We start from the raw sequence: 16,289 nt of genomic DNA, 5'->3' as shown, positions 1-16,289 counted from the left end.
TAGATCGAGGGTATGGTTAAAACAATGAGTGGGTTCATGTACACCCTGACTGAAGCCAATGGAGTCTAATAATGAGATAAACGCAGTAGCCAGGGAGTCATTATCAACGTCGACATGAATGTTAAAATCGCCTACAATAATAACTTTATCTGATTTAAGAACTAAAGTGGATAAAAACTCTGAGAATTCAGATACAAATTCAGAATACGGGGAATTATGGGGATTTGCTCCTTTGTGTGTTTTCTATCACTGTAAACTGAATATCTACTGGTTCTAGATTGTTAGTTGGGCTCAACAAGGAATTTGAATTTGTTGCCTTATGATCATAACATCCAAAACACAAGTTTCACTCTCAGTGGTTTCTGTGACATGAGAAATACTTTCAAAACTAGTAAATTCACCTGGAATGGACAACACATGTAAATATACCGTTTATCCCAGTTCAAGCTGTCTTTAGCGATACCTATATGTTATCACAATGAAGGTAAATTCCAAAATATTTTACAGCCCTAATGGACATTATATATTTGTTTTGTTACAATTGTCAAATCTTTATGTTGTACGTTTTATTTTGAAACAGGAAATACATGTAACATGTCAGGTGACTTATAATCAGGAAGTGAGGAGAAGCATGGCTCTGAGCCGCTGTTTTTTTGTTAGTTTTCCTATCCAGTTGAGTCTGCCTGCATCTTATGCCCTTTGATGGCATCGTTGGTATGAATTGATTTGTTTTATTGTTATTAATTATTGCAGGTGATTATTTTTTGCGACAATGTCTAGTTTTGAGAAGTTTTATGCAGAAAGTCTATTGAGTCATTATAGTTAATTACTACTCCGTTATGACTGTTGTTAAAATACATATGAGACAATAAATGCAAATAAATGAGAATAAATAGTTAATGATACGTTAAAATACGTTAAAATACAATGGTTTACAGGAACATATGTTGGTAAATAAAGCAATAAATACGTAAAAGTAGCGATTAAAAACAAAGCAATTTATTTTTATTCATTATGCCTTCTGTGTGTTTTAGTTTTACTCTTTCTTACGTCAATAAACCTGTGGACAATGGACAACTGTCTCCAGAGTTGTGATGTCAGGAAGGAGTTTGTCTAACTGCCAAGGTGTATCACAGCACATATACTGAGGGCAGCATAGTAAAACAACGGCTTTCTAGCGGGCAAGATGACGCAGCAAGCTGACAGACGCTACCAACAACGTCATCACACGCAGCCAGTGGATGATCATCACAGTGGTGTTTAAACAGAGGTATGTCAGATAACGCCATGTCCGAGAAAGCAACTTCATTAAAGACGCGGTCCCGCGCTACATGTTCTACTGCGCACTCAAGTGCATCATCAACGGGGTCCGCTGCAGCCAAAGCAAGAGCGAGAGCACAGGCAGCAAAGGCACGCATGTCCTACGCCGAAGAGGAAATGAACCTAAAGCTAGAAAAAGCTAAGCTAGAAGCCTCGATAGAAATGCTTAATTATAAAAAAGAGACAGCTGAAGCTGAAGCCCTTGAAGCTGCGGTAGATGCAAACAGTGAAAGACATAGTTGCATGTTAAATTTGGACTCCAGTTCTTTAGAAGCTGCACAACGCACAGAACAATATGTGATCGACAAAGTCAAATCACAAAACACAGACGCTCCGCAGCCTGATGATGGTGTCGTTACAAAAAGAGAGCCAAGCCCTGGCTACAGAACTCCAACTATCAAATCTGAAGCCAACTCTTTCCAGCCAGCCCAAGTCAATACCACTTCCCTTCATACACATGGCCACAATGCAGCTTCTCAACCAACCCGCCTCACTTCACAGCAGCCTTACATTTATAAAAGATGAAAAGGTTGATGGGACACGCAATGTAAAGTTTGACAACCACAATGACACTCCTAAGCATGGTCTAGGACCTCAAAATGACAAAGGTCATCCTGCTCTTAAATCATATCCCTTATCTTCAAACTCCAATAATGACAACTCCAACATTAGCAACTTCGTGAGATACTTTGCTCGTCATGAGCTTGTGGCTACAGGCCTACTTCAATTCAATGACAGACCTCAAAACTACAGAGCCTGGAAACGTTCTTTTCAGAATGCAACCAGAGGTTTAGACTTGACACAGAGTGAAGAAATGGATCTTCTGTTTAAGTGGCTCGGCAAAGAATCGGCAGAACACGTCGAACACATAAGAGCAATACAGATCAATTATCCAGCAGCGGGATTGGCTATGGTATGGGACAGACTTGAGCAATCTTATGGCTCAGCAGAAGTGATAGAAGATGCTCTGTTCAAACGTATCGACGCCTTTCCAGAAATAACAAACCGAGATTATTCTAAACTAACAAAGTTGAGTGATCTTTTAATGGAACTAGAGTCAGCCAAACTCGAAGGAGACCTACCTGGCCGCTCTTTCCTCGATACAGCGAGAGGCGTCAACCCAATTGTACAGAAGCTCCCCTTCGGCCTGCAGGAAAAGTGGGCATCAGTTGGGGCATCCTACAAGCGGCAATATCATGTTCCATATCCCCCCTTCGCCTGCTTCGTAGACTTTGTTAGCCAGGAAGCTAGTGTCAGAAATGATCCAAGTTTCAACTTCGTCTCTCACTCAGACATGTCTCCCAGGACAGAAAAAACAGCTTGGAAGCCAAACAGACAGCGAGAAGTCTCTGTTCACAAAACAGAGATATTTCCCAAAGCCATCTCTGATCCTAGGGAGCCCTCAAAGAAATTTGATGACTGTGACAAACTGTGTCCAATACATAAAAAACCTCACCCTCTGCGCAAATGCCGTGCATTCAGAGAGAAGCCCATCGAAGACCGGAAGACATTCTTGAAAGAGAATAATGTTTGCTTCAAATGCTGTGCTTCGTCATCACACATTGCAAAGAACTGCACATTTAATGTTCAATGTTATGAATGTAAAAGTGAAAAACACCACACAGCGCTTCACCCTGGACCTGCACCCTGGGTTGAAGGAACGGACTTGGCTCCAGAGCATGGCAGGGAGGAGGATATCTCTCCACAACCCCATGTCACCACCAAATGCACAGATGTCTGTGGCGGAGATGTGACGGACCGATCTTGCTCTAAAATATCCCTTGTGAAAGTATATTCAGCCGACCATGCTGACAAAGCAGTGAAGATGTATGTGATTTTGGACGAGCAGAGCAACAGATCACTAGTTCGCTCACAGTTCTTCAAAGTCTTCAATGACCAAAGTCCAAGGGCTCCTTACTCATTGAAAACATGTGCTGGAGTAAAGGAAACAACAGGAAGAAGGGCTAGTGGCTATATTGTGGAATCTCTGGATGGGGCTGTCAGCATCTCACTACCTAGCCTCATAGAATGTGATGACATACCAAATAACAGAGATGAGATTCCAACTCCCAATGCGGCTTTTCATCACGCACACCTAAAGTCAGTTGCACACCTCATCCCAGATATCGACCCACAGGCCCCAATTATGCTTCTCATAGGTTGGGATATTATCAGAGTGCATAAGGTCCGCAAACAGGTGAATGGCCCACACAACCTACCTTATGCTCAGAAGTTGGATCTGGGATGGGTCATCGTGGGAAATGTATGTTTAGGCAGCGTTCACAAACCGCCGACAGTCAGCGCCTTCTACACGAACACCACGGAACGGGGACGCCCTACTCTCTTTGACTCGTGTCCTAACGTGTTCCATGTAAGGAAAAATACAGTGAGACCCAGATCACAAACCACCTCCAAACACATCCTGAGGAGATATCAAACTGTGATGTTGACAGCCTAGGACATAACATGTTCAAGCAGACCAAAGACGACAACAACATGGCTCCATCTATTCAGGACGTTTCCTTCATGAAAATAATGAAAGAAGGACTAACAAAAGATGCAAACAACAGTTGGGTTGCTTCATTACCCTTTAAATGCCCACGTCAACTGCTCCCCAATAACAGGCCACAGGCATTGAACCGTCTCAAGTCCCTCAGACGCAACTTTGAAAGAAAGCCTGAAATGAAAGACCACTTTCTCGTTTTCATGGACAAGATGTTCAAGAATGGTCATGCCGAGTTAGCCCCTCCTCTCAGTGAGGATGAAGAACGGTGGTACTTACCAATATTTGGTGTCTACCATCCAAGAAAACCAAAACAAATTCGAGTGGTCTTCGATTCCAGCGCCCCTTACAACGGTGTGTCGCTCAACGACGTGCTGTTGACTGGGCCTGATCTGAACAACACACTGCTCGGTGTACTGATGCGCTTTAGAAAGGAAGCAATCGCCTTTACAGCGGACGTAGAACAGATGTTCTATTGTTTTTCAGTAAGGGAAGATGATAGGAACTTTCTACATTTTCTATGGTTCCAAGATAACGACCTCTCCAAAGACGTTGTGGAGTATCGAATGACGGTCCACGTCTTTGGAAAAAGCCTGTTGCCCGCAGTGGCTATTCATGGACTGCACCAGTCTGTTCAGATCAGTGAGCTCCACATCGACCTTGATGTTCAATGCTTCGTGATGCGTGACTTCTATGTAGACGATGGGTTGAAGTCCCTGCCCACAGTTGAAGCTGCGGTCAACCTGCTAAAAAAGACACAGGACGTTCTCTCCAAATCAAACCTAAGGCTGCACAAAATCGCAGCAAACAACAAGGAGGTCATGGAGGCCTTTCCAGCCGAAGATCGTGCAAGGGAACTTAAAGACCTAGACCTCAATGCAGATGCGCTGCCAATGCAGCGTAGTCTTGGAATCAATTGGGACCTTCAGACCGACTGCTTCCACTTCAGCATCTCTGATGAGGTAAAACCCTACACCCGACGGTGTGTCTTGTCCACAATCAATAGCCTCCACGATCCTTTGGGGTTTGTAGCTCCAGTCACAATACAAGGCAAGGCTATCCTGAGAGAACTCACTGTTGAGAACAGTGACTGGGACTCGCCTTTGCCCCAAGAAATGGAGGAAGCATGGACAACTTGGAGAGCTTCTTTGAAAGAACTGTCCCAGCTTTCAATTCCCAGAGCCTACACTACAACTTCACCCTCAGCAGCTGTCAGAAGGGAATTGTCCGTCTTTTCTAATGCATCAATGAAGGCTATTGCCGCTGTGGCATACCTAAAAGTAACTGACTCTGCTGGAAATAACCATGTGGGATTTGTAATGGGCAAAGCCAAGCTGACCCCCCGTCCTGAGCAGACAATTCTGAGACTGGAACTTTGTGCAGCAGTGCTTGCAGTGCAGTTAGCAGACTTAATTTTGGCAGAACTAGACCTTCACCTTGATGCTACAACCTTCCACTCAGACAGCAAAGTGGTCCTGGGCTATATTTTTAAAACCAGGCGCTTTTATGTTTATGTAAGTAACCGGGTATTACGTATCCAAAGGTCCTCTTGCCCAGATCAGTGGCGCTACGTGTCAACAGAACAGAACCCTGCAGACCATGCTACACGTTCTGTCACTGCAGGCCATTTGAACGACACAGACTGGCTGAGTGGACCCAAATCTCTGTACACGCCAGAGACATGTGCCTTGGAGAGCACCTATGAGCTTGTAGACCCACGTTCAGACCCAGACATTCACCCTCTAGTGTCCACTTTGAGTACTACAACAACGTCCAAGCAGCTTGGTTCGCAACGATTCTCAAAGTTCTCATCCTGGAAGTCTCTAACTCGGGCAGTTACTTGCCTCATACACATAGCCCGTCTTTTCAACACGACCTTGAAGAAGAACAGCCCGTGTAAGGGCTGGCATCACTGCAAAACAGGATACACTGTTGAGGAGTTTGGTCAAGCGTCGCACACCATCATTCAAGCTGTACAGGAGGAAGTCTACAGTCAAGAGATCAAATGTATCCAAAAACAGATGAGCAGATCCCCAAAAGTAATCCTCTCAAAAATCTGGATCCTTTCATTGATGCACACAGGCCGCCTCCACAATGCGAACCTTGACCAGAGTGAAAAGACTCCAGTGATTATTCCTGGCACACATCAGGTTGCAACCTTACTCATCATGCACCACCACGAACAAATCCATCACCAAGGTCGTCTGTTTACAGAAGGAGCTGTACGTACAGCCGGCTTTTGGATAGTTGGTGGCAAGCGCAAAGTGAGCATCATAATCCACCAGTGTATAACCTGCAGAAGGCTTAGAGCCCCACTTACAATTCAAAAGATGGCCAATCTTCCAGCGGATCGTCTCTCGACAGAACCTCCCTTTACAAATGTCGGACTTGATGTGTTCGGCCCTTGGAGTGTTTCTTCACGTAGAACAAGAGGAGGCCATTCACACAGTAAACGATGGGCTGTAATCTTCACGTGTATGAGTGTAAGAGCAGTTCATATTGAAGTCATAGAATCCCTTGACACATCAAGCTTCGTCAATGCGCTTAGGCGCTTTTTGGCTGTGCGCGGTCCTGTCAAACACATCCGCTCAGACCGTGTTGAAGATACCCTCAAACATTGATGACGCAACTGTGAAGACTTACCTGTCAGGTCAAGGTTGCTCTTGGACCTGTAACCCTCCGCACGCCTCTCATTTTGGCGGTACATGGGAGAGAACGATTGGTCTTGCAAGGAGAATCTTAGACTCTATGTGCCTTCAGCTGAAGGACAAACTTACCCATGAGGTGCTGGTGACTTTCATGGCAGAAGTGGCGGCCATTATAAATGGCAGGCCTCTTGTTCCTGTGACAACTGACTCTAAGGACTCATTTATACTCACCCCAGCTGCTCTTCTCACTCAAAAAGTAAATGTCCTTTCTGCTCCTACTGGAGATTTTGGAGTCTCAGACCTCTACAAGCACCAGTGGCGGCAGGTCCAGCACCTGTCCAACACCTTCTGGGACAGGTGGCGAAAGCAATTCCTCCCAACACTACAGGCACGCAAGAAGTGGCAGTCCACTCACCCGAACATCAATCCAGGAAGTGTTGTTCTCCTCAAGGACAGCCAAATACCAAGGAATGAATGGCCTCTTGGTCTGGTAACGCAGACCTTTCCCAGCAAAGACAGGAAGGTGCGAAAGGTTGAGGTCAAGGTCACACGAACAGGAGTGACTAAACTCTTTCTTAGGCCTGTTTCTGAGGTAGTGCTTCTTCTCCCCCCAGAGGCCCAGTGAAGTGGAATATGTAGGATTTATTGAGTGGCGTGTATCCACGCCAGGCGGGGAGTGTTTTGTTACAATTGTCAAATCTTTATGTTGTACGTTTTATTTTGAAACAGGAAATACATGTAACATGTCAGGTGACTTATAATCAGGAAGTGAGGAGAAGCATGGCTCTGAGCCACTGTTTTTTTGTTAGTTTTCCTATCCAGTTGAGTCTGCCTGCATCTTATGCCCTTTGATGGCATCGTTGGTATGTATTGATTTGTTTTATTGTTATTAATGATTGCAGATGATTATTTTTTGTGACAATGTCTAGTTTTGGGAAGTTTATGCAGAAAGTCTGTTGAGTCATTATAGTTAATGACTACTCCGCTATGACTGTTGTTAAAATTCATATGAGACAATAAATGCAAATAAATGTGAATAAATAGTTGATGTTACGTTAAAATGTGTTAAAATACAATGGTTTACAGGAACATATGTTGGTAAATAAAGCAATAAATATGTAAAAGTAGCGATTAAAAACAAAGCAATTTATTTTTATTCATTATGCCTTCTGTGTGTTTTAGTTTTACTCTTTCTTACGTCAATAAACCTGTGGACAATGGACAACTGTCTCCAGAGTTGTGATGTCAGGAAGGAGTTTGTCTAACTGCCAAGGTGCATCACAGCACATATACTGAGGGCAGCATAATATTATTTTTGGACATTTTAAGGAGCAAACCATTAAGGGATTAATCTAAAAAATAACTGACCAGTTTTAGCCTCAAGTGGTGATTTCGGGGTTCAAGCCACCATGGCTGGCTAAAAGTTGCAAGAATCAAGACCTTTGACAGCGCACAACACCTACATTAAAGATAACAATTAATTATTTTTTTTAATTTATTTATTATTTGTTATTTATTTATTATTGGTCATTTTCAGAAATAATTTGGGGATGTGCTTTAATAGCATAATTAAAAATATCCATCCAGTCTGGTGACGTTTGGACAAACTGTCTTTGATTTATGGCCAAATTTTGCACCAGGCGAATGCATTTGTTTGGAATTGATGGCGTCCCCTATTGATATTTTTGAAATAATTTTACACACATGGTTCAACGTTGTAATAAAACAAATCCTGCAATTTTGTAGTGATTGGACAATTTCCTTTCATGTGTTATGCCTTTTGCATTTATGGCGCCCCCTTGAGGTCATATTGAATGAAACTTTATGGTATGTGTCAGGTACTAATGTGGACATATCCTGTAAGTTTCCTGATGATTGGCCGAATGGTAATGATATGGGGTCAGATCAGTCTCATAATGAATGAACTCACGCAGGGTTTTTCACAAATGCACATGCTCTGGTTCACAGTTGTATTTTGGACTCACTAATGCACACGATCTGTTTCGCAATGCACACGCTCTGGTTCACAAATATAATTTTCATGCAAACTTGTAATATAAATTCTGAAATGCACACGGTCTGTTTCGCAAATGCACACGCTCTGGTTCACAAATATAATTTTCATGCAAAGTCTCAAAATTCACCACACAGATTTCTCTCACAAATGTAGAGAGGTTCACAAATGAGATGCAGTTTGTAAATGCACATTCAGCGATTCGCATGATCTGTGAATTTATATTCCAAGTGTGCCTCAAAATAATATTTGTGAAGCAGAGCGTGTGCATTTCCGAATTTATATTACAAGTTTGCATAAAAATTTTATTTGTGAACCAGAGCGTGTGCATTTACGAAACAGATGGTGTGCATTAGTGAGTCCGAAATACAACTGCGAACCAGAGCATGTGTATTCGTAAGAAACCCTGCGTGAGTTCATTCATTATGAGACTGATCTGATCCCATATACTGGAGTTAGATCTATTTATGTGCGGAGCCACGGCCCATTGGTCCGTTTCTTCAAAATGAAATAAGATATCAAAAGCTTTTGATAACTTTTGATAAGCTTGAGACAGATGTCAAAAATGTGTCTTTCAAAAATTTAAAAATGGTGGAAAATCTAGTCAGGCAGGCTTCAAAGTTTTTTGAGGCTTTTGTAGAGCACATTGAGCTGAACTTGTATGTCAAATTTAAAGTCAGCCTGATTAACAATGTGAGGACCATGGCCTTTCCAAAACTGATTTTTTTTTATGTCAATTACAGTGCCAGCATCAGACTTATTGGGGTCATACGTTTTGGGCAGCATTTGGTCACACTTCCAATCATTTGGCAAAGTGTCATGTGTTTACGATGTACCATCTCATGAGAATTTGTACAAACACTTCTGAAGAAAAACTTGAACTCCTAATTAATCAAATATAATTGTTAGTTGCTACGCCAGATCAGATATGTGAAGACACTGGGGAAGATCCAATGAGTGCCAGTAAGGTTGGGTTTTTCACACAACTTACCAATACTGTATTCAGGAGAGGAAACAAGTAGCTAACATATCTGGAAAGGGCTTATTTGGTTGAAAACTACTAAATACTGAGGCCAGAGTTGAGAAAGGAGAGAGCGTAGATTGGAATTGCACCATCTCTCAAACAGAAACAAGCTTGACAGGGAATCTTGGAAATGGAACTCTGATATGATCCAGAGTTTCTGAGACGAACTGCTGGCCTGTACAAAACACAGTCCATTGTTTTTCATACCTGATGACACACACGCTCAGACAAAGATTGCTTTATTTGAAGGACTGCATTCCAAAACCGCAACAGAGCAACATTGTTTATGTGTGAAGGTGCAGAAAGGAATGTACAGACCTGTTGACAGGTAAGACCAAACAACCCCTCCACCAATATATACTTAATGTTACAGACAAAAAGACATCCAAAACCTTGTCGTTATCCTTAACAAGGAAGCTGGGCTGTGTCTGTGTTTGGTCTACTTTTCTCTTTGCTCCTACACAGTGGTGCCATAGCATCATTATCTCTAGACAGCTGTCTTTTTGTAGGTTTATATATAAACATAACTTTTAGTTTTAGAACAAATGATCTTTCTGTAGTTCTCATTTTGTTTTAATATCTGATTTAAGATTTCACTCTGAGTGCCATTCTGTTTCATTCACGCATCTTTCAGTCGCAGAGAAGTCAACCTTCAGCGAGGCCGACAGCTACTACGTGAAGGCAAAGTGTCCGAGGCCAGAGACTGTTTTTCTCGCTGTGTAAACATCACCCCAACCATGGCTCATAATCTTATTAAGGTGAGAACTTATATCTTCTGGAAGGCCAAAGTAATTTATGAATTCCTTTTAGGGATGCACAATAATATTGGCACATCATTGGTAACATAACAACATATCTGAAAGATATAAAGGTGTGATACATGAATGTATGAAGAATATAAATGACAAAAATTAAAACAGATAAACAGAGGAGTAACCCTTTCACATTTGGCTCATACTGCATTAATTACCACTAGAGTAACAAAGCAGAACATATAAATCTGGCATGCTTGCAAATAAAAATGAAAGGACCGTCAACCAAAGATAACATGTCTTCAGTGCTTATGATACTAACTTTCTGGTGCAAAAGGACTGACAGTATTGTATGAAAAGCTGATACCACTCTGTGAAGGTAATATTCACAACCACCATAAAGTAACCAGAGACCCAAATTAGTTTGTCATTTCAGTGTATTAATACATATTGAACTATAAAACAATTGGGCCCACAGATGTGTTCCCATTGGTCTGAGCACCAGTGTACATACTGCATAGACGTTCACAGAGGAGTGAATCCGTGCGTTCAGAGTTCAGTAACTTACAACACAGCACTGTCCTGACCGCAGTAAATCCAGAGGCCGCTGCCTAACAGGGTCCTTCACAGAAAGCAGTTTTAAATCCAAAGGCTGATGCCAAAAAAACCCACAATGTCCAAGGATGACTCCTGCAATGCTGTGTGTCTTCTGATGTAGCGTTGTCCTCTCTTGATCCACCGACCAACATAAACTCAACTGCTAAGCAAGCTAACAGCTAGCAAGCTAAAGTCCAGGCTGGGCAGGCTAAACTGTCTACACAGTTCTTGTGGCACAGCAGTTATGTTCACAGTCAATAAACAAAAGCCCCCACTGTGCATGCTCCCATGCTTGCAGTCAGTTCTTGTTGGCTCACTGTTGAGTACTTTTTCCTCCTAACTGTTGGCTGCTCTGCTCCATACTACTGTCTCTCCAGGGTTGCCAGCTCTGACCCGTTTCTTCTTCTTCTTTGTCCCCGTCGTAGGCTGACAGTTTAACAAGCAAATTACCTCCCATTCAAGTTGAACTCTACTACGTAAACTCTGTTTTACATTTTCTTAAAAACCCCACAAAGTAAAACACCCTTAGAAAACAAAAGGCTGTGAATTCTTATTTTCCTTAGGGCTTTTCGAATTTTAAAGGAAATGTTCTTTATAGATGCATATAAATCAGATGATGACATAATACTACTACACAATGCAAACACAAACACATGGTCTTAAACCAGGGTATTATATATGTAGGCCTACATAAATGAAAATACAAAGAAATAAAGATAAACTAGAGTACAAGCATACAGGTAAAGAGGTATATTCAGTCAGAGGATTCAGGAAAGAAAGTTGCATCATTTTCCATACAACACAGATATATGACAACAATATGACAATGGTATCAGTTAGGGCTGGGTGATATGGACCAAAATTCATATCCCGCTATTTTCAGGCTGAATGGCGATACACACACACACACACATATATACATATATATATATATATATATATATATCTCCCCCGGTATTTTGTACTAAGTGGGCTACATGTTCAGTTGCAAATTGATCCATGGCTGAAGTCCCCTGTTCTTTTTGCTGCATGTATTTTTCCATAGCATGGCAGGTAAAAGAAGTTTACCTGTTGGAGGTGAGCTGTTTGCAGAGGTGCAGTAAGAGCCTGTTGGCTGCAGCTCTTCATCAACATCTCATTGTGGCTGTTTCTGCTTTTACTCTTCCTCCCTGCGGTATTATTAGACTTGTCTTAATTGAAGAAAAGCCACAAATAAAGTTTTGATAATTCGGTAATAAACATATTTTAATTCCTCTAGAGTCTTTAAAATAAAAGTCCTCTGTTATTTTTGTCATGTAAAAACTTATTATGAACCAGCAAAATAAGGAAAAGTTGAGTTTTCGAGCAGCAACTTCACACAACTTCTAATACAGTGGTTGGCCAACATAAACAGTAAAATAAATCAGATATGTAAAGTAAAAACAAGACGCAGGAGAGAAACTAAACTCCAAACCACAGAGATTCAGTTAGAAGCTACAAAAGCACTGAGAACTGAACACACACAGACTTTTAAAAACACATTTCTCTCTCGTCTCCTGCTGACAGTGGTGAGGAGAGTCTCACAACACACATGGCTTGTTTTAAAGGGGAGAAACAGTCCGGTCGGATGTTGGCTGCGGTGGGCAAGCTTGAGTGCAGGCGGCCCGGCTACTCCGGAGGAGGAGTAGGTTCACAGCTCGGCGTGGCACCACGTGTGTAAACTGATAACTGAAACCTGAATCTGCACAACATGGCTTGAATGGACGTGGCTTAAGTTACAGAGGAAAAGGCCCACAGTAGTGTACATGTGCTACTGCGGTAACTTCATTCATCTCACAGACTGATGGAGCAGCTCTGTCTCTCTGAGTATTGATGGAGAAACTGTGAGTGAGTGAGTGGGGTGGAGCTGTGCAGAGAGTGTGAGACAGGAGAGATGAACACTGGTATGCGTTATGTAATGCAACTTGACCCTATATCAAACAGTACAATACAAATGGTATTGTCTAAATCTATACCTTGCTTGAAAATATATCGTTATATTGTAAAAAATCGATACACCGCCCAGCCCTAGTATCAGTTATCGGCCAAATGAGTTGTTATTTGTCGGTATATCGGATAAATCCAATATCGTGCATCCTTAGTTATTAGCATTATTTATGTCTTGAACAGTGTGTTTTTAGAATTGTGTTTGTACAATATTAATCATTCAGTAATGATTTGAAACATCAAGTTCGGCCACGAAAGGTTATGAAAATGTAATTTGTCCAGTTGAACCCTACAGATACATGCTTTGCTTTCTTTGTTTCTCCGTTACTTTTTTTTTTTTTTAATTCTTTGTGGTTACACTCATCAATTTTGCATGTTGATGAATTTATGCAGGACATTTTTTCTTTTTCTCTCTCTTTTTTTTGGGTTTGTTTTTAACCAGGCTGCACGGGCAAGAGGAGTGGACTGTGTTGTGGCCCCATATGAAGCTGATGCTCAGTTAGCTTACCTCACTAAATGTGGTTTGGCCCAGGCTGTCATCACAGAAGACTCTGACCTGCTGGCATTTGGCTGCAAAAAGGTATCGAGATCCAAGGGAGGCGTTTATTATTAGTTATTGACGATTAGCTGGGTCATGACCCAGACAGTTTACTGAGAACCACATACATGAAGTAATTTTCAATTACAAATGGCTCGCTTTTGCAGACTTATAATAGAAGAGTGTTGATATAATATTGATTCGAAAATGATAAAAAAAAATGCAGGTTATTTTATATCACCATGATCTGTAATTATTATATTATGTTATTATGTTAATTATTATTATGTCTCTCCACTTTGACATCTCTCCACTTTGTGCATATATAGGTCCTGTTTGTGCATGTGTGTGTATTTCGGACCTGTGTGTTAATGACAACGGAGAGAAAAAAATTCATTTTAATAAACTATATAAAAAAATTTTTTTTTAAAAAAGCAGCCCCTCAGCTGTGATTTGTGATATTGGGCTTTAGACCCTTTTAGGGCAGACGTCAAAATGACGACAGTTTGTTAGCTGGAGGCAAAACACGACTTGCCCCCACAGGGCTGTAGGCTACAAAATGTCACCTTGTTATTGTTGTTATTGGGTGCTAGAGTAGAGGGAGTCATGGCTCAAAACTTTTTGAATTAATTAAATGCAATAAGACAAAAGGACTGGAAGGAGGCGATCATCAAAAATGCTTGCATGTGCAGGGCACACTTCATATCAGGTTAGGAAAAAAGTATTTACTGTTGTAGGGATGACTAATGTTATGTGTATTAAGGGTTATCATGTCCACCTCCTCAGAAATTGGTGATGTATTAAGAGGAATATTGGATTTCTCCATTATGCAAAATTTTTAGCGCGTTAGCTTCAATGGCAAAACAAACTTAAGGAAACCATTCAAGTGTCGTCTTTCTTTGCAAGATTGGCATAGTAATCAACCACAAAGCCGGCCATCCAACCTTCAGCAATCCTGTCAAATCATCCATCCACTGAGTGAGAGCATACGGGTCGGCCAGTCTGGTCTGGTCAGTATATACTTATCAAATATACCGTATATACTCACGGTCCTGGAGGGTGAGTGACCTGACATGGTGCATTCGCAAATTCAGTCTGACGCTCTACACTAAAATGAGAGCCTTGTTGTTCAGAGCAAGAGAGCGTTATATTTCTACATGAATTAACAAACAGTCAAGTTAATCATATATTCACTCCACTCAGCACTCTGTCTGGGGAGTAGTAGTAGTAGGTTCTCAACACACCTACTAGATGTAACCACAAACACATGATCAGCTCTCAGCCAATATGAATAATCCGAGATAATTTAAATCGGGATTTACAAATTAATCATCAGACTGCTTTAGTTTAGCCTGAGAGCTGCTTGGTACATTTAAAGAACTGGGCCCTGGTGGTTGTATGGACAAGGAATGCTATCCGCTGTTGTCATCATTCAGACTTTCTGCATGGGCGGAGAAGGGTACTAAAACTTTGCGTGCTACAGGAGGAACAACAAGTTGGCATGCCTGTGAAACAGAAACAACAGACTATATCAGACAAGTGTTAGTAGGAGCTGAATAAATGAAACGCTTTAGTGTTAATCCTGTTTGCAGCAAACCATACATGAGACAAAAGCAATGGCCTCATGGCTACCACTGCTCATATTTTGCCACCAACTTCTAAATCAATCATCTTTCACAATCATGCAGGTCATCCTTAAAATGGACAAGCAGGGCAATGGACTGGAGATAGACCAAACTAACATGGGCCGCTGTCGTGCTCTGGGCAACGTTTTTACAGAGGAGAAGTTTCGCTACATGTGCATCCTCTCTGGATGTGACTATCTGGCCTCCCTACATGGCATCGGCCTAGGCAAGGCATGCAAACTGCTGCGATTGGCCAAAGACCCTGATATCCTCAAGGTGAGTACAGATGGTGAGATAGTGAAGTTGGATTGTCCATTGATTTGAAGTTTTGATTCCAAAGGTACCTGGCTTTTAAGAAGAACTGATGAACAAACCTGCTTCTGAGAAAAGTATCTTTCAGTCATCTTACTAAAGCCTGGAGGTCTTAAAATGCAACTTATGGAAAAAAAATGGTATTAGCATTCCTAGGAGGTCCAACAGATTTTAAATGAGACTCATTAAGGTTACTTTGTGTCTTTATTAGGTAATTATTAATTAAACAGACTAGGTTTGAAATACCAATACCAACACTACAATCAAAAAAATTTCAAAGAAATTTATAATTAAAGCAGGTGTGCGGAACTTTCCGTTTTCATTGATTATAGCGCCCCTTTTGGTTGAAGCGGTAAGACACCCACAGCCTGGTGTCATAAAATTCCGACTGCAGCCTTCGGCTTCATTCGTAAAATCTCGACTGCAGCCGGCAATTACCGCATGCATTTGTTTTGGAGAGCGACAGGAAAATCATAAATGTTCTGGTGTAGCTCTGAATTTCTTATGCTTATGCTTATAACGTCCATCACCCAAACTTCCCCCTGCTCGTCCTCCCCTGCCTGCCCCCAGAGCTGGTATCCCTAAGAGCTAGGATGCACAGGGCCTCTGCTGTCCCAGGACTTACAGCCACGATAAAGGTAATATCAAGCTGGGGCCCTGTGAGACAATATTCTCCCCTAGTGCTATATCTGCAGCCACACCACATAGACCAGATTACAGAAGGACAGTTAGACTGTCCAATCAGAGAATTTTAATCCATATCCCTTGTAAGTAGATAATGTCCAGTCCTACTGAAACTAATCTGAAACTTGCTGTGCTTAATGTCAGATCCTTGTCTAACAAATCATTTTTAATTAATAATTTGATCTCTTCGTATAATCTTGATTTTATGTTTTTAACTGAAACATGGCTTGACAAAAACACAGGTAATGCTGTTCTAACGGAATCAGCTCCACCCAACTACAAATATGAATCTGAAACACGAGAAAAC

The 16,289-nt window shown here is 41.5% G+C and overlaps 2 protein-coding genes across 3 annotated transcripts in view; one reads left to right on the top strand and one right to left on the bottom strand.

Moving 5' to 3' along the window:
- The window catches only part of borcs7 (BLOC-1 related complex subunit 7), a 1,032,483-nt gene that overhangs the window by 844,626 nt on the left and 171,568 nt on the right, over nt 1-16,289 (bottom strand). The gene's annotated exons all lie outside the window — the stretch shown is intronic.
- The window catches only part of exo1 (exonuclease 1), an 89,597-nt gene that overhangs the window by 35,881 nt on the left and 37,427 nt on the right, over nt 1-16,289 (top strand). The window contains exons 4-6 of the mRNA XM_050070684.1: nt 10,144-10,267; nt 13,266-13,403; nt 15,050-15,262. Coding sequence (XP_049926641.1) covers nt 10,144-10,267; nt 13,266-13,403; nt 15,050-15,262 — 475 coding nt within the window. The remainder of the gene's footprint in view (nt 1-10,143; nt 10,268-13,265; nt 13,404-15,049; nt 15,263-16,289) is intronic.

This window comes from Epinephelus moara, chromosome 19 (assembly GCF_006386435.1).
Source record: "Epinephelus moara isolate mb chromosome 19, YSFRI_EMoa_1.0, whole genome shotgun sequence".
In the NCBI taxonomy this organism is placed as follows: Eukaryota; Metazoa; Chordata; class Actinopteri; order Perciformes; family Serranidae; genus Epinephelus; species Epinephelus moara.
Note: the sequence above shows the minus strand (reverse complement) of the source record. Positions and strands in the feature narration are given on the sequence as shown.